Here is an 18418-nt window from a genome sequence, read left to right on the forward strand (position 1 = left end):
ATGGCTATCTGGACTATTTGCATTGGCTGTGCACACTCACTGGACTCTACCTACACATACTGCACTGACACTCACACAAACACTACATACGCTCACACGCACATGCATAGACGCTGCTGCTACTGTTTATCATCTATCCTTTTAATAAGGAAAATTTTTTGTTCTTTTTAACTCTGCATTGTTGGAAAAGGGCACTTAACTTCACTAGGGTAGGGGGCAGCATTTGGAATTTTGGATGAAAAGCATGACCAAATTAAACTGCTTGCTACTCAGGATATGCATATAATTAGTAGAATTGGATAGAAAACACTAAAGTTTCCAAACCTGTTAAAATAATGTATGTGAGTATAACAGATGTGATATGGCAGGCTAAAACCCGAGGAAAATCCAACCAGGAAGTACTATTATTTTGAAAGGCTGCTTTTCCATTGAAAGCCTGTTTTTCCATTGAAAGCCTATCCACCATACAAAGACTTAGGACCCAGTTCACGAGCTCTGTGGCTTCCTCTACATGTGGCCAGTCTTTAGGCATTGTTTCAGGCTTTTACTCTGAAAAATGAGGGAGATACAGCACTTTCAATCAGTGGCCAGTGGAAATTTCCATTCACCAGCCATGTGTCTGATCGGGAACGCGCCTTTCTTGTTTCTACTTTCCTATCGACAAAGCTTTTGTCCGGTTTAAATATTATTTATGACAAAAACAACCAGAGGACTGATTTTAAACATCGTTTGGCATGTTTCTACTAACTTTTATTGTACTTTTTAAAAACAACTTTTCGTCTGGACTTAGTGCACGCGCCTTAAGCATTTGGATTACTGGACAAAACGCGCAAACAAAAAGGAGGTTTTTGGTCATAAAGAGGGACATTATCAAACAAAACAAACATTTGTCTAACATGGAGACCTGGGAGTGCCACCAGATGAAGACCCTCAAAGGTAAGTGATTAATTTTAATGCTATTTCTGACTTTTGTGACACTCCTTGGCTGGAAAATGGCTGTATGGGTTTCTGTGGCTAGGTGCTGACCTAACATAATCGCAAAGTGTGCTTTCTCCGTAAAGCCTTTTTGAAATCTGACACAGCAGTTGCATTAAGGAGAGGTTTATCTTTATTTGTATGTTTAACACTTGTATCGTTTAACAATGTTTATGATGAGTATTTCTGTAATTTGATGTGTCTCTCTGCACTTTCACAGGATGTTTGTTTGAGACAATGCATTTCTGAACTTAACGCGCCAATGTAAACTGGAGATATTTGGATATAAATATGAACTTTATCAAACAAAACCTACATGCATTGTGTAACATGAATTCCTATGAGTGTTATCTGATTAAGATCAAAGGTTAGTGATTAATTTAATCACTATTTCTGACTTGTGAGCCCTCTCATTGGCTGGAAAATGGCTGTATGGTTTTCTGTGACAAGGTGCTGACCTAACATAATTGCATGGTGTGCTTTCGCAGTAAAGCCTTTTTGAAATCGGACACTGTGGTTGGATTTACAATATGTTTTTCTTTAAAATGGTGGATAATACTTGTATGTTTGAGGAATTTTAATTATGGGATGTCTGTGGTTTTGAATTTGGCGCCCTGCAATTTCACCGGCTGTTGTCGAGGTGGGACGCTAGCGTCCCACTTGTACCAGAGAGGTTAAGTAAGCATTTCACGGTAAAGTCTACACCTGTTGTATTCAGCACAAGTGATAAATCACATTTGTTTGGATTGATTTGACTCACTTGAGGAGTTCTAATGTGATGGTTCCCTTTGGCTCGGCCTCCACACTCTTGCCCCAAAACTTTAGTTTGGGGTAGATGGAGCCGTGAAAGACGAAGTCCCCGACTAGGCTTTCAGCATGGAAGGCACTGATGGGGGGGTGGTGGCTGACCTGCTCCGAGATCAGCCTGTAGCCATGGTCCTCTCTAGGGGAGAGAGAGAGCGAGAGAGAGAGAGCGAGACAAAGGAGAGAGAAAAGAGAAAGGGAGGATGAGAAAGAGGGGAAGAAAAGTAATATAGGCAGGACAAGAGGAAAAAATACAGACTTATCATAGCACATTGAAAATAAGGTCAACAGAGCTACATATGCTTAGAAATGTCCTTGTTTTTGAAAGAAAAGCAACAAAAGTCCATTAAAATAACATCAAATTGATCAGAAATACAGTGTAGACATTGTCAATGTTGTTAGTGACGATTGTAGCTGGAAACGGCTGATTTTTAATGGAATATCTATATAGCCATTCAGAGGCCCATTATCAGCAACCATCACTCCTGTGTTCCAATGGCATGTTGTGTTAGCTAATCCAAGTTTATCATTTCAAAAGGCTAATTGATCATTAGAAAACCCTTTTGCAATTATATGTTAGCACAGCTGAAAACTGTTGTTGATTAAAGAAGCAATAAAACTGGCCTTCTTTAGACTAGTTGAGTAACTTGGATTAGCTAACACAACATGACATTGGAACACAGGAGTGATGGTTGGTGATAAATGTAGATATTCCATTAAAAAGCTGCATTTGCCAGCTATAATAGTTATTTACAACATTAACAATGTCTACACTGTATTCTGGATCAATTTAGTGTTATTTTAAATGGACGACACAAAAGTGATTTTCTTTCAAAAACAAGGACATTTCTAAGTGACCGCAAACTTCTGAATGGTAGTGTAAGTATTATTGTTAAATTCATGGGTGAAAGCAGGTGAAGATGTCCTATTAAAGGCTTGAAGACCAATACAGTGTGCAGTCTAGTCAGAGACAGGGAGGAACAGTCCAGAGCTACACAGCTTTTTACAACACCTCTCTATGCAACTAGGTATGGAAGTGTTGCAGTCCTGTCCCCTCACCGTGTCAGCTCGTAGGTCTCTCCTAGCAGAGGGTTGAAGGGCTTTCCAGTTCTGTCCCACTGTGACGCTACGGCCGACACGGCAAAAGCAGCTACCGCCTGGGAAGACACGAGAGGAGGATTCACTGTCGCTTACAGTTTAGTCATCCAACTGGGTTATCGGAAGCTTCCTTTGTTGTTACGGTGTGTGTATGCTCTCACCTGCATGCGCTCTATGGAGTCAGACAGCGAGCAGGCTTTGTTGTTACGGTGTGTGTATGCTCTCACCTGCATGCGCTCTATGGAGTCAGACAGCGAGCAGGCTTTGTTGTTACGGTGTGTGAATGCTCTCACCTGCATGCGCTCTATGGAGTCAGACAGCGAGCAGGCTTTGTTGTTACGGTGTGTGTATGCTCTCACCTGCATGCGCTCTATGGAGTCAGACAGCGAGCAGGCTTTGTTGTTACGGTGTGTGTATGCTCTCACCTGCATGCGCTCTATGGAGTCAGACAGCGAGCAGGCTTTGTTGTTACGGTGTGTGTATGCTCTCACCTGCATGTGCTCTATGGAGTCAGACAGCGAGCAGGCTTTGTTGTTACGGTGTGTGTATGCTCTCACCTGCATGCGCTCTATGGAGTCAGACAGCGAGCAGGCTTTGTTGTTACGGTGTGTGTATGCTCTCACCTGCATGCGCTCTATGGAGTCAGACAGCGAGCAGGCTTTGTTGTTACGGTGTGTGTATGCTCTCACCTGCATGCGTTCTATGGAGTCAGACAGCGAGCAGGCTTTGTTGTTACGGTGTGTGTATGCTCTCACCTGCATGCGCTCTATGGAGTGAGACAGCGAGCAGGCTTTGTTGTTACGGTGTGTGTATGCTCTCACCTGCATGCGCTCTATGGAGTCAGACAGCGAGCAGGCTTTGTTGTTACGGTGTGTGTATGCTCTCACCTGCATGCGCTCTATGGAGTCAGACAGCGAGCAGGCTTTGTTGTTACGGTGTGTGTATGCTCTCACCTGCATGCGCTCTATGGAGTGAGACAGCGAGCAGGCTTTGTTGTTACGGTGTGTGTATGCTCTCACCTGCATGCGCTCTATGGAGTCAGACAGCGAGCAGGCTTTGTTGTTACGGTGTGTGTATGCTCTCACCTGCATGCGCTCTATGGAGTGAGACAGCGAGCAGGCTTTGTTGTTACGGTGTGTGTATGCTCTCACCTGCATGTGCTCTATGGAGTCAGACAGCGAGCAGGCTTTGTTGTTACGGTGTGTGTATGCTCTCACCTGCATGCGCTCTATGGAGTCAGACAGCGAGCAGGCTTTGTTGATGAGGTACGTGTGCTCCATGTACTCAGTGATCCGCTGGAGGAAGCTCAGGGGCTCGTTGAACACAATGGGCATGGTGATCTTGGACAGCTCCTACACACGCGCACGCACACACAGAGAAAATAAGCAAGATTAGAATGTCAAATACCTTCACAGAAGTGGGATGAATTCAAACTCTTTAGCGTAGAAACCTAGAGAATGTCATTGTCTATAAATAGATGTGTGATCATGAAGTGATTCTTTAGATATGGTCTGTAGCCCTTACCAGTCCTATGCATTTCTTTAGAATGCCCCACACACTGAAGTTGTTTCTGGAAAACATTGGGGCTGGTAGTGTTGTCCTGAAAGATTTAAGGATAAGACAGACAAAAACACACAAAGACAACATATTAGTGTCTTGTAGAGAATCAGAGAAGGTGAGTATCACCATGATGACTATCACTACTAAAGTATGTGATTGTAGGCTGACCTGTTGGATGTTATTATATACTGACTGGCTGGCTGACTGGGTTAGAGATAAATGGAGCATGTGGACTGGCCAGTCTTCTAGCAGGGTTAAAGCTATTAAGAATGTGAGAGAAAGAGAGGGAGGGAGGGAGGGAGGGAGGGCAATAGAGGGAGAGCAACAGAGTCAGAAAGAGACAGATTACAATAGTGTGAGAGAGTGCGAGAGAGATCGAAAAGAAAAAGTTGGATGGAGAGAAAGAGAAGCCCTGGAGTGGAGGACACAATAGGAATCTTAGCGTACCTGTGTTTCCTGATTCCGTTCTCCTGTGGCAAGGAACCATTGTTCCTCTGGGTGCCATCATACACCACGGCATCTTTAAAACTGGCCTCCGACGTGCCTTCATACGACTCATCAGAGTCCAGGCCTAACACAGACAAACACACACAAATTAGGGAAAAGCTATAGAGCCATTTTCCATTTACCATCAGACATGATGAGTGATGCACGTGCATCTGTAGCAGGATAGCTAACACGGATGTCGGGACATTGACAAACTTAACAATGATTGATTACCGTGAAAACACGCAGGCTGTAGACGATAACCATCTGATTACATGTTTGGTAGCCTCTCCACTCACAGCCCGTCATCCCGTATACAGGTTGAAAATGGCAGATTTCGTCATTGATAAATGCCTAAATTTGAACGCAGTGGATATACAGTAACATGCTATACCTGTCAGAGCTCAGGTTATCCACTTCACAGAACTATATGGGTTGAGACTGACAGCCATTCTAAACTTGAGCACACGAGATGACCCCATCCCTCCCGCTAATTGGGCAACTTTTGCAAATTTGTTATTGGAGGGAAATGCTGTAAATTGAAAGGAGACTGTTCTGAAATATGACACATTGGGGATTATAATAAATACAGCTTTGATGTTACACAATCAAATCACTCATTAGTCCCAAATGTGCACTTCACATTTCTATATTTGAAGACTCATGTCATTTACAGTATCAACATTTATGATCGCTATGTTTTGTCCAGTTTCAAGGATGGCGTGCCTAACCTGGGTAGTCCTGAATAGAATAAGATGTTCATGAAACATTAATGCCCAGCTAGTTGCTAGCTAAATATTGGGTTGTTATTTTACCTGAAATGCACAATCTCCTTTTTTCTGGATCTTTGTAGAATTTGGACCCATTTTGAGTTACACAAAATCGTATGTTCTCTACTCCGACAATTATTCCACAGATAAAAGGGGAAACCTTGTCAGTTTCTAGTAATTTCTTCTTCTGACTTTATATGGCAGTTGGCAACCAACTTTATTAAGGTGCATTACCACCACCAACTGGACTGGAGTGTGGACCTCAGTCTCTCACCCACATGGGTATATGCTCCTAAAAACCAATAAGGGATGGGTGAGGAGGGACTTGCAGTGCGTCAAGCATCAAAAATAAAACCAAGTTCTATTTTAGAGCCTGGCTACACAGAAGCTTGTTGAGAAGTTTGGATTAAATTATTGAATAACGTGTGTACATTTATTTTGCAATGCTCGAGCACATGTGTTTTATTTGTTTATTGAAACCAGGTTTGCTGTTCACTTGCTCAATATAAGATGGAAGGGAGTTCCATTCAATCATGGCTCTGTATAATACTGTATGTTTCCTTGCATTTGTTCTGGACCTGGGGACTGTGAAAAGACCCCTGGTGGCATGTCTGGTGGGGTAAGTGTGTGTCAGTGCTGTGTGTAAGTTGACTCTGCAAACAATTAGGATTTTTTTTAAACACAATGTTTCTTATAAAAACAAGAAGTGATGCATTCAGTCTTTCATCAATGCTTAGCCAAGAGAGACTAGTATTGATATCACTGATGAATAGCACAAAATTCCGCTCTGTTCTGGGGCCGGTGCAGCTTAACTAGATCCTTCTTGGCAGCAGTTTCCCATATGACGGGACAATAATCAAGATAAAACTAGAGCCTGCAGGACTTGCTTTATGGAGTGTGGTGTCAAAAAAGCAGAGCATCTCTTTTTTACGGACAGACCTCTCCCCATCTTTACAACCATTGAATCAACATGTTTTGACCATGATGGTGTTGCCTTAGATGGTAAACTAAATTACTTAGTTTCCTCAACTTGCTTAACAGCCACACCATTCATTACCATATTACGCTCGGGTCTAGAATGCTCTTAGTTTTAGAGATGTTCAAGACCGGTCAATTACTGGCCACCCATTCTAAAACGGAGTGCAACTCTTTGTTTAGGGTTGCAGTGATTTCACTAGCTGTGGTTTCTGACACATAGGGTTGAATAATGAGCATACATGGACACACAGGCTTTGTTTAATGCCACTGGCAGGTTATTGGTAAACATAGTGTACCGCAGAGCTGCTCTGCGGTACACCACACATGTTAAACATTAGAAAAGATTATATAAAAGAAACCCCTCTGGTGTTCTATTGGATAAATACAATAGCTCTGAAATCACAATATGTTGGCGGTTGCAAAGCCATAACATACGTTTTCTCAACAGGTTACGGTCAATAATATCAAAAAGCTGCACTGAAATCTAACAGTCGAGCTCCCACAATCTTCATATCAATTTCTTTCAACCAATCATTAGTAATTGTTTCAGTGCAGTACATGTTGAGTGCCTCTCTATAAGCATGCTGAAAGTCTTGTTAAATTTGTTTTACAGAAAAATAGTATTGTATTTGGTCAAACAATTCTTTTCAACAGTTTTAGGGAAATGGGTCTTTACATTACATAACTCACCGAGTCTGACAAGGTTACCTAATATAGAATTATATAATGTACCTTTTTTTAAATGAGATTTTCTTCACACCAAAAATACACACCAACAACTACAGACGCACACAAACCCCAACTACATCTCCTCTGCCCAGACACACATGGCTAGCACCTCCAATCCTAGTTCCTGCATTATTGTTTGCCACATGGCCTTACGTTTAACCAATTTTTTTTATTATCGGTCACCAACCTATTAAAAATAATTATTTGATTTTTCCATTGTATTATCGATTAATGGGCTGCAGTTTGAGACTGGTAACTCTAATGACCTTATCCTCTGCAGCAGAGGCAACTCTGGGTCTTCCTTTCCTCTGGCGGTCCTCATGAGAGCCAGTTTCATAATAGCGCTTTATGGTTTTTGCGACTGCACTTGAAGAAACTTTCAAAGTTCTTGAAAATGTTCCGGAATGACTGACCTTCATGCCTTAAAGTGGACTGTCGTTTCTCTTTGCTTATTTGAGTTGTTCTTGCCATAATATGGACTGTCTATTACCAAATAGATCTTCTGTATACCAACCCAACCTTGACACAACACAACTGATTGGCTCAAACACATTAAAGAAAGAAATTCCACAAATTAACTTTTAACAAGGCACACCTGTTAATTGAAATGCATTCCAGGTGACTACCTCATGAAGCTGGTTGAGAAAATGCCAAGAGTGTGCAAAGCAGTCATCACTTTACAGCATTCCCGGAAAGCATGGATTATTGAATCATTGTTAGTTTTACACTTAACACAAGACTGCCATTGTGTTGTAGAATGTGAATTTTGACAGTTGTATAGAATTTATTATACATTAGTTACTGTATTAAGCGTACATTTTCGTTAACTGTAATTTCATTAGTTATGCTCCAACTTTCCCTCCATATTGAGCCAACAGTTCTTTTTAAGTCCTTGTTCCATTCATTTATATGCGTTGTCTTGGCTGTATGCTTAGGATTGATGTCCCGTTGGAAAGTGAACCTTCGCCCCAGTCTGAGGTCCTGAGCGCTTTGGAGCAGGTTTGATCAATGATCTCTGTACTTTTCTCCGTTCAGCTTTCCTTCAATCTGGACTAGTCTCCCAGTCCCTGCTGCTGAAAAACATCCACACAGCATGATGCTGCCACCACGCTTCACCGTAGAGATGGTGCCAGGTTTCCTCCAGACGTGACTCTTGGCATTCAGGCCAACGAGTTCAATCTTTGGTTTCATCAGACCAGAGAATCCTGTTTCTCATGGTCTCAGTCCTTTAGGTGCCTTTTGACAAACTCCAAGTGTGCTGTCATGTGCCTTTTGCTGATGAGTGGCTTCTGTCTGGCCACTCTACCATAAAGGCCTGATTGATGGATGGCTGCAGAAGGATGTCCCTAGCTCAATTTCGAGTCTCATGGCAAAGGGTCTGAATACTTATGTAATTAAGGTATATGTTTTGTTTTTTATACATTTTTCATTATGGGTTATTGTGTGTAGATTTGAGGAAAAAAATGTATTTAATCCATTTTAGAATAAGACTGGAACGTAATCAAATGTGGAAAAAGTGAAGGGTCTGAATACTTTCCGAATGTGCTTTATAATAACAAGTAAGTAAACAGTCTGACATTTGACAGTCTTACAATTAGGCTACAGGTGAAAGAAATGACTACATGGGAGGGAGCCACAGAACTAATGCACTATGACGTGATACAAATTGAGACAACATACACCGACTCTGAGCTAAGCATATATTTGCTATAAATAATTAACTAATAAATAATTAGCTAGATCAACCCGGAACACCCAAAGAAATCTGATCTGGGATTCATAAGAATATCTGATAGACAAACAATAACTTGATGACACTGTGTGATCTGCAGTTCACCCCACGTTCAGCAGGCTTTGTCCATCCTTTCATCCCCTCGCACACACATCTCTGCAAGTTTGTTTCTCCACAGAGCCAAGGAGCCACCAGCGCATACACGTTGTTCCCCAGCCAATCGCACATGCGTTGTTCCCCAGCCAATCGCACATGCGTTGTTCCCCAGCCAATCGCACATGCGTTGTTCCCCAGCCAATCGCACATGCGTTGTTCCCCAGCCAATCGCACACGTGCACGGACAAAAGTAGCCAACAAAGGAGTTTGTGTCTGCTGGAGCCTTGGCTGTAAAATATCATGCGTTGCGGCGGCGCTTCGCTGCATTATTGAAGCTATCAGTTCGACTGCTAAGGTTACAGTATACTGTGTGGCACTGGGCCACTGTGTGAGCTAAAGTACAAAAGACATCTCTAATTCCTGAGTCCTGCCCATAACAGTGTGTGAAGCGCAACAGTCCAAAATGGCAAGAGCCATTAAAATGTCAAGACCACAACAAGGTCATGTTCAGTAGGTATAAACAGGAGACAATGGATTTGAGAATTTAGCAAAAAAGAAAAATGAACATTTCCTGGTAGCCCTTCCTGTTTTAAAAACTCCCATTTTGAACCTGCTGAACGTGACCATGACAAGAGTGATGATAAATAACTGTTAAGTCACTGTCAATGTTCTGTCTCTGTGTGTGTCTTCTATTCTCCTACTCCTGTGGTAACATTTGAAGTTCTTGTAAGTAATTCTATTATCTAGGCCCCGCCCCCCCCGTGCAGACAGGGACACCCACCTGTGACTGCATCGTAGAACTCGTCATCGTTGTTCATTGTACAGGGTCAAAGTCAGACCTCCAGGTGCTAGCGGAGAAAGAGGTGAGTCTCTAAAGCATGGTCCCTCTAGTGAACCTCACTGGTCACTGGCACTTCAAATGCCTCCTCCTCCACGTCAGGACAGTCAGCAGCTCACACAGCAAACCTGCTGGACAAAGACAATCAGGTCAGGGTTGTATTTATTAATGCACACTGTAGCGTAATGTTTTGCAACGGAACACAAAAATGAGCAGTTCTTATTAGACAAGTCCAGGTAGTCCCTCCCTGTTTCAGTCCGTTTTCTTCCATTTTGTATCGAATGAATATGACCCAGACAGACCACCATTAACGATCACACATCAACAACAATAATACAACTAGGCAATCTGTCCATGAAACTCCTATTAATTTCACAACACACTCATTCACTCATATACCAGTAGACTATATGAACTCTTCTCCTTGCTGTCCCGCTAGTCTAGTAGCTGTGGTTTCTGGTTTGGAGTGGACCCAGTGAGTGGTGGCCTGTATGGTCCACTGAGCCCAAACAAACAGTGCTCAAATTACATAACCAAACACAGGAGCAAAATGGCTGCCATTTGCTGTGTCAGTCTGTCGGTCGGTCTGGTGTTAATCTGATCCTGAACTTTCTCTCTGTGTGCGTTAGCCTTACCTGCTGTTCTGCTGTCTGTTAGTCTCCCTATTCAGACCTAGCCTGTGGTCTAGGAGGTTTTTCTGGGCGTAGGACGACTAGGGAGGGTGACTGACTGTCTGACTTCTCTATTTGTGTCTTTACATACCCAGTACCAGGAACGCCTCAAACAAACTCACTGGTGAACTTTGGACTGTACCACGATCGATAAGCGAGGAGACCGGTTGGTGCATAAGCCCTATGTATTCAGTTCTGCACAGAGGATTGGTCACATCTAAGCTCCATATTAAAAGTTAATAAAACACACACACACCCCCCCTCAGGACTGGGCGCTATAGCCCAAATATATCAATGTTTTTCACTGTTGACTGTATAGTTGTATCTGACAGTATTTTATGTTTTTGAATAATAAAAGTTCTAAATTAATGTTTCATGAGTAGTGCATCACCCTAGGATGGCAACACATACATTCTAAGTGGCTTTAAATGGGCTTTTTCCATTCTGATTTGTTTTATACATAAACTAACTAGGACAAAACTGACAGTGAAGTAGTACAATTTGTAGAACTTCCTGTATTTAGCATGGTATCGACACAGACGGTTTTATAAAATCCATACCGGTATGTGGATTCCTACCAGTATAGGCTACCTTGGAAAGTATTCAGATCCCTTGACTTTTCCCACATTTTGTTAGGTTACAGCCTTATTCTATAATTTGATTCAATTGTTTTTTCCCCCACTTATCTACTCACAATACTCCATAATAAAGCTATTTTTAGATGTGACCAATCCTCTGTGCAGAACTGAATACATAGGACTTACTCACCAACAGGTCTCCTCCTCGCTTAGCGATCGTGGTACAGTCCAAAGTTCACCAGTGAATGTGTTTGAGGCATTACTGGTACTGGGTAAGTAAAGACTAAGGACAAAAAGAGAAAAGTTAGTCTGGGGCAGGTTTTCATCAAGGATCTCTCTGTACTTTGCTCTGCTCATCTTTCCCTCGATCTTGACTAGTCTCCCAGTGCATGCCGTTGAAAAATAGCCGCACAGCATGATGCTGCCCCCACCATGCTTCACAGTAGGTATGGTTCCTGACCAAGGCCCTTCTCCCCTGATTGCTCAGTTTGGCCGGGAGGCCAGCTCTAGCAAGAGCATTGGTGGTTCCAAACGTCTTCCATTTAAGAATGGAGGCCACTGTGTTCTTGGGGACCTTCAATGCTGCGGAAATGTATTGGTACCCTTCCTCAGATCTGTGCCTCGTCACAATCCTGTCGTGGAGCTCCACGGAATATTCTTTCAACCTCAAGGCTTGGTTTTTGCTCTGACATGCACTGTCAACTGTGGGACCTTATATAGACAGGAGTGTGCCTTTCCAAATCATACCAAATCAATTGAATTTATCACATGTGGACTCCAAGTTGTAGAAACATCTCAAGGATGGCCAATGGAAACAGGATGCACCTGAGCTCAATTTAAAGTCCCATAGCAAAGGGTCTGAATACTTATGTAAATAAAAAAATTCTAAAAAGCTGCTTTTGCTTTGTCATTATGGGATATTGTGTGTAGATTGATAAGGAAAACATTTTATTTAATCCATTTTAAAATAAGGCTGTAAGGTAACAATGTGGAACAAGTCAAGGGGTCTTGATACTTTCTGAATGCCCTGTATATTGTTGATGTTACTAACATTATTACAGTTAATGAGAACTAGTGATAGAGTTCAGTCAAGGGTTTCTCTATATTGAAACCTTAAAAATGGTGCCTCAGATTTGGATAGGATAACCAAATGAATCAAACAAAATCAGATCAATTAATTATTCCAGTAATTAATCAGTAAATTATCTGGAGCATTAATTAGCCGAGTCACCACTGATCCATAACATTTGCATAGATGAAGCAATCTCTTCTTTTATAAAAGTGTGCGCTCTCTCTTTAAGACCCAATATGTCATTCACACACAGAGACCATTCAAGGCTTGAGCAAAGATGATCTTGACTGGGAGAGACGTGAGGCGGGGGAGACAAAGTGAATGACAATTTTTTTTGGGGACAATCAGATTTGAAATTAGCAATATTTTGTGTTATGGTTTGCATATTATGACAAACACGGTACTTGGATAGTGAATTGATGTTAGCTTCAGCTGTAAGCTAGTACGGAAAGTTAGCCCACAAAGCTGGAAGCTATTGGTATCTTCTTGCAATGTGAAGACTTGTAGCCTGTAATGGACAGTTATAAACGTGCATTATTTAAGTGTGTTAACTTCTGTGTAGCATACAGCCCATACTCCCAGTGAGTGCAGTGATTCTTCAGGACAGGCTAGAGCTGGCAATGACTAAGGCGAGTAGGAACGGTACGCTCAATCAGTAGACCACGCCAGACATTTGACAGAAGTACCAAAAGTTTTTTATTTTAATTATAGTACCAAACCGTTTTTCATATTCTAGGATCGAAAAAGTAGACGTTTCTTCAACACTAGTCACCTCACACAAGAAAGCGTTTAGGCAACTTTTATGACACTTTAATGCATTCATCATGTGTCAAATGAATCGATGATTATGGTTTTGCCTATCTATGCTAGAACTAAGGGGTGAGGAGAGTTGAAGTAGGCCTATAGCTTAAGAAAGCAGACATTGACCAATAATTAGATAAAATGCTTGAGGAGCAACTATGACCTCCCACTGCTGACCCCATCCTTGGCCTTTGAAAGTTCCCTAGGCTGTTGGCGTAACTCTAAGTCCATCAGCAGACTGGGTGAACAGGGGAGGAGTTTTCTTAAGGTAGGGGTTTCTTAAGGTAACTTACACACAACTGTTGTTACTCTACATTCGTTTGGCCATCTTACTGATTGAACATTTCATACAGTTGGCAGCCCAAATCTCTTATTAACAGTGTTACAAATCCCTTTTGGCCCGACAGTCTAGGGGGGGGGTAATGAGACCCATAACATAACTCATACAAATTCTAATAGTGACAAAGTAAAAGTGTGAACGAAATAACCACGACAACTGAAATCTACCGTCAAACTCAGGGTTTATTGGAAAACACACGGTAATGGGGGGAGCAGGAAAAGGGGCTGAGCTGGACCCAAGGAATTAATTATTCAAAAACACCCCTAAGCTAGACTAGCCTATTTCAACAACAACTAACTAACTAACCAAAAATACAGTGGGTGGTCCGCCCAGTTCTAACTAGGGTATTTAACAAAGTCTACCTACGGGTAGTGTATGCCCATGGGCGACTTGTCTTGGTTCCCCCTTTTCCCACCAGCAAACAAACAAACACCATAACCAAAAACAATACTCACAGGTGAGGACAAAGTGATATGGAGGTGCTCAAACAAAAGATAGCTCAATACATAAAGAGAGTGAAACAGAGAGATCTACAGACATGGCATTTACAGAGAGATTGAGCTCTACAGCAAACAACTGACAGGGTGTTGCTCCGTAACAAACAGTCTTGAGAACAAATAGGCCTAACCATCATTTACCTAAATGGGACACAAATATAAGGTCCAAACTGTCATTTGACCAACACAGTCTAACCGATGGCTTTCCTTCGGACACGGCAGGTGCAACTACAATACACACATCCGAAGCCTTGACTGCCATGAGCAAAATTGTCACAAACCAACAAGAGCAACACAACCTAACTGACAGATTCAGATAACTGACTCCTTAAAGGACGTGGGAAGAACACTTGACAGGCTAATGAGACTAGCCACCCATCAGACAGATTGTCTGAGGCTACAGCTGTAGACAGTAATAATGGGGACAGAGCCGTTGCCAACCCATTATGCCATTCAAATTCTCTATGCTGCTCCTAGTACGGTCGTGTGTGGTTGGTAAACAACATCCAAAACCAGCGGAAGTCAGAGACGAGAGAGAAAGGGAAGAGAGCCCCAGCCATGGAGAGCTGTCACCATGTGAGAGGCACAGACACACACAGTGAAATTTGACACACACAAACCTCTGTGTGCCTGTGAGGACATTGACTTTGAGGAATGGTAGCTACAGCAACGACCTGAGAAAATTGAATAGAATCCCGTTTGGCAAGCAGAGTGGCTTCTTAGGGGTTAGCTGAGAGCAAAATAACAAATGGGACCAACACACCCAGGAGCCCCATTAAGAGAGAACACAAAGCCTGGAGAGTGTGTGCGCGTGTGTGTAAAGCTAGCGGGAGCGTAAAAAACAAAAGTGGGAAAAAGTGTGCACAGAAACACTATTGTTATTAAGCACATGGTGGCAACGTTCCAGTCCAACATTTTTAAACATTTTAACAGTTCCAAAACTAAATGAAAACAATAATATTATGCATAATGTATGTAATACAACAGTTTAAATGTTTCTATTTTATGCAATGGTGAATCACAAAATGGGATTAAGGATCCAGGTAATGACAAAGAACAGACCTATTGATGTAGCCTAACCAGCATACCTAATACAATCTATGGTCAGATCAGTACAAGGACTGAAGAACCCCAAGCCATCACTAATTTGATAGATCCAGTCATATGACTGACCAAGATCACCAGCGGCAGTAGGGCTGGGTGATATGGCCAAAATATCATATCCCCACATGTGACATTGTTGGACGGTATGACAGTATGTCTTTGAATAATACACGTTTGAAATATTTTTTATGATACTTTATGACCCTAGGGTGACAACACATACAAGTGATTTAAAAAAATGGGGCTCTCCATTCTGATGTTTTTTATTGTTCAATCCAGCTGCAAACAATAATGATTTTCAGCATTTTAATTAATTTCTGCATTTCCTGCACTTTTCTCATCATTTACACACTGTGCCATGCAGGGCTGCATGATACGGGAAAAAACATCTTGGCCTTGTTAAATTGGGGAAACCGTTGGAATCAAAATATACAACGTAACATGTAAAGTGTTGGTCCCATGTTTCATGAACTGAAATAAAAAGATCACAGAAATGTTCCATACCCACAAAAAGCTTATTTCTCTAAAATGTTGTGCACAAATGAGTTTTTATCCCTGTTAGTGAGCATTTCTCCATTGATAATCCCTCCAACTGACAGGAGTGCATATCAAGAAGCTGATTAAACAGCATGATCATTACACAGGTGCACCTTGTGCTGGGGACAATAAAAGGCCACTCAAAAATATGCAGTGTCACAACAGAATGCCACAGATATCTCAAGTTGAGGGACTAAACAATTGGCATGCTGACTGCCGTAATGCCGACCAGAGTTGTTGCAGCGAATTCAATCATAATTTCTCTAGCATAAGCCGCTTCCAACGTAATTTTAGAGAATTTGGCAGTACTTCCAACCGGCCTCATAAGCGCAGACCATGTAACCATGCGCGAATTTCTGCACAAACTGTCAGAAACCGTCTCAGGGAGGCTCATCTGCGTGTTTGTCGTCCTCACCAGGGTCTTGACCTGACTAGAGTTTGGGGTCGCAACCGACTTGAGTGGGCAAATGCAGTGGAGAAGTGTGCTCTTTACGGATCAATCCCAGTTTAACTGTACCAGGCAGATGGCAGACATAGTGTATAGCGTCGTGTGGGCGAGCGGTTTGCTGATGTAAATGTTGTGAACAAGAGTGCTCCATTTTTGGCGGTGGGTTATTGTATTAGCAGGCATAAGCTACGGACAATGAACACAATTGCATTTTATTGATGGCAATTTGAATGCACAGAGATACCATGACGAGATCTTAAGGCCCATTGCCATGCATCCGCTGCCATCACCTCATGTTTCAGCATGATAATGCACGGCCCCATGGAAGCAAAGGATCTGTACACAATTCCAGGAACACGAAAATATCCCACTTCTTCCATGGCCTGCATACTCACCAGACATGTCACCCACTGAATATGTTCGGGATGCTCTGGATTAGAGGTCGACCAGGACTGGCCGATTAATTAGGGCCGATTTCAAGTTTTCATAACAATCGGAAATCGGTATTTTTGGACACCGATTTGGCCCATTTTTTAAATATTTTTTTTACACCTTTATTTAACTAGGCAAGTCAGTTAAGAACACATTCTTAATTTCAATGACGACCTAGGAACGGTGGGTTAACTGCCTCGTTCAGGGGCAGAACGACAGATTTTTACCTTGTCAGCTCGGGGATTCAATCTTGCAACCTTACAGTTAACTACTCAAATGCTCTAACCACCTGATTACATTGCGCTCCACGAGGAGCCTGCCTGTTACGCGAATGCAGTAAGCCAAGGTAAATTGATAGTTAGCAAATTTATCTTATAAAAAACAATCAATCATAATCATTAGTTAACGACACATGGTTGATGATATTACTAGTTTATCTAGCGTGTCCTGCATTGCATATAATCGATGCGGTGCGTATCGTTGCTCCAATGTGTACCTAACCATAAACATCAATGCCTTTCTTAAAATCAATACACAGAAGTATATATTTTTAAACCTGCATATTTAGTTAAAAGAAATCCGGATTAGCAGGCGATACTAACCAGGTGAAATTGTGTCACTTCTCTTGCGTTCATTGCACGCAGAGACAGTGTATATGCAACAGTTTGGGCTGCCTAAATTTGCCAGAGTTTTACGTAATTATGACATAACATTGAAGGTTATGCAATGTAACAGGAATATTTAGACTTATGGATGTCACCCGTTACATAAAATACGAAACGGTTCCGTATTTCACTGAAAGAATAAAAGTCTTGTTTTCGAGATGATAGTTTCCGGATTCGGCCATATTTGACCTAAGGCACCTAAGGCACCATATTTGACCTAAGGCAGTTCCTCAAACTGCTGCCACAAAGTTGGAAGCACAGAATCATCTAAAATGTAATTGTATACTGTATATTTCCCTTCAATGGAACTAAAGGGCCTAGCCAAAACCATGAAAAACAGCCCCAAGACCATTATTCCTCCTTTACCAGACTTTACAGTTGGCACTATGCATTGATGCAGTTAGCGTTCTCCTGATATCCGCCAAAACCAGATTTGTCCGTCAGACTGCCAGATGGGGAAGCATGATTCATCACTCCAGAGAAAGTGTTTCCACTGCTCTAGAGTCCAACGGTGGCAAGCTTTACACCACTCCAGCCGACACTTGGTATTGCGCATGGTGATCTTAGGCGTGTGTATGGCTGCTCGGCCATGGATACCGAAACTATACCACGGCAAAGTTTTCAGGTTTGGTGACTCTTTTGGCAACAGTATCGAACCCTTCCATTACTTCAACGCACACTCCAAACCGTTCAATAGTTAGGCCATCCAGATTACCAGAGCTTATATTCTACCTATTTTTATGGCGGATTCTTGGCTGCAATTTAGATAATGCACTGAGTATACTAAACACACTGAGTATACTAAACATTAGCAACATGAAGCTACCATGGACATAATGGCGCCGGAGGAGATGGCCTCCGTTTTACGGTCTCCTAACCAATTGTGCTATTTTTCCCCACAATATTTGTAAATGATTTTGTACATAATGTTTCTGCAACTGTTTCTTACAGCAGAAAACAGCTTCTAGATATCAGGACCGCGATCACTCACCTCGGATTACACAAAGATTTTTTCAACAACAGCAGCAAGCAGGACTCACACGATATTCTCCAAACACCCCACAGGACAGACATCCCAATTATTTGCAAAAGGAAGCGACTCAGAGGACGAAGAGCGGGATACCCCGTCCGGACCCGCAGAAGGCAACTAGGAAAGCTGCCGTTACCGTCAATATTACTCGCCAACGTGCAATCATTGGACAATAAA

The 18418-nt window shown here is 42.1% G+C and overlaps 1 protein-coding gene across 7 annotated transcripts in view; it reads right to left on the bottom strand.

Moving 5' to 3' along the window:
• Positions 1–18418, bottom strand: part of LOC135528076 (oxysterol-binding protein-related protein 2-like) — a 43053-nt gene that overhangs the window by 12392 nt on the left and 12243 nt on the right. The window contains exons 1-7 of one of the 7 annotated variants that reach the window (XM_064956857.1): positions 10702–10827; positions 10010–10194; positions 4885–5008; positions 4402–4477; positions 4095–4229; positions 2839–2936; positions 1736–1918 (exon numbers count right to left, since the gene is read on the bottom strand). In XM_064956857.1, coding sequence (XP_064812929.1) covers positions 1736–1918; positions 2839–2936; positions 4095–4229; positions 4402–4477; positions 4885–5008; positions 10010–10046 — 653 coding nt within the window. In that variant the 5' untranslated portion in view covers positions 10047–10194; positions 10702–10827. The other 6 variants (XM_064956856.1, XM_064956855.1, XM_064956858.1 and 3 more) reach the window with 6 other exon arrangements.

Source organism: Oncorhynchus masou, chromosome 33 (genome assembly GCF_036934945.1).
Source record: "Oncorhynchus masou masou isolate Uvic2021 chromosome 33, UVic_Omas_1.1, whole genome shotgun sequence".
NCBI lineage: Eukaryota > Metazoa > Chordata > Actinopteri > Salmoniformes > Salmonidae > Oncorhynchus > Oncorhynchus masou.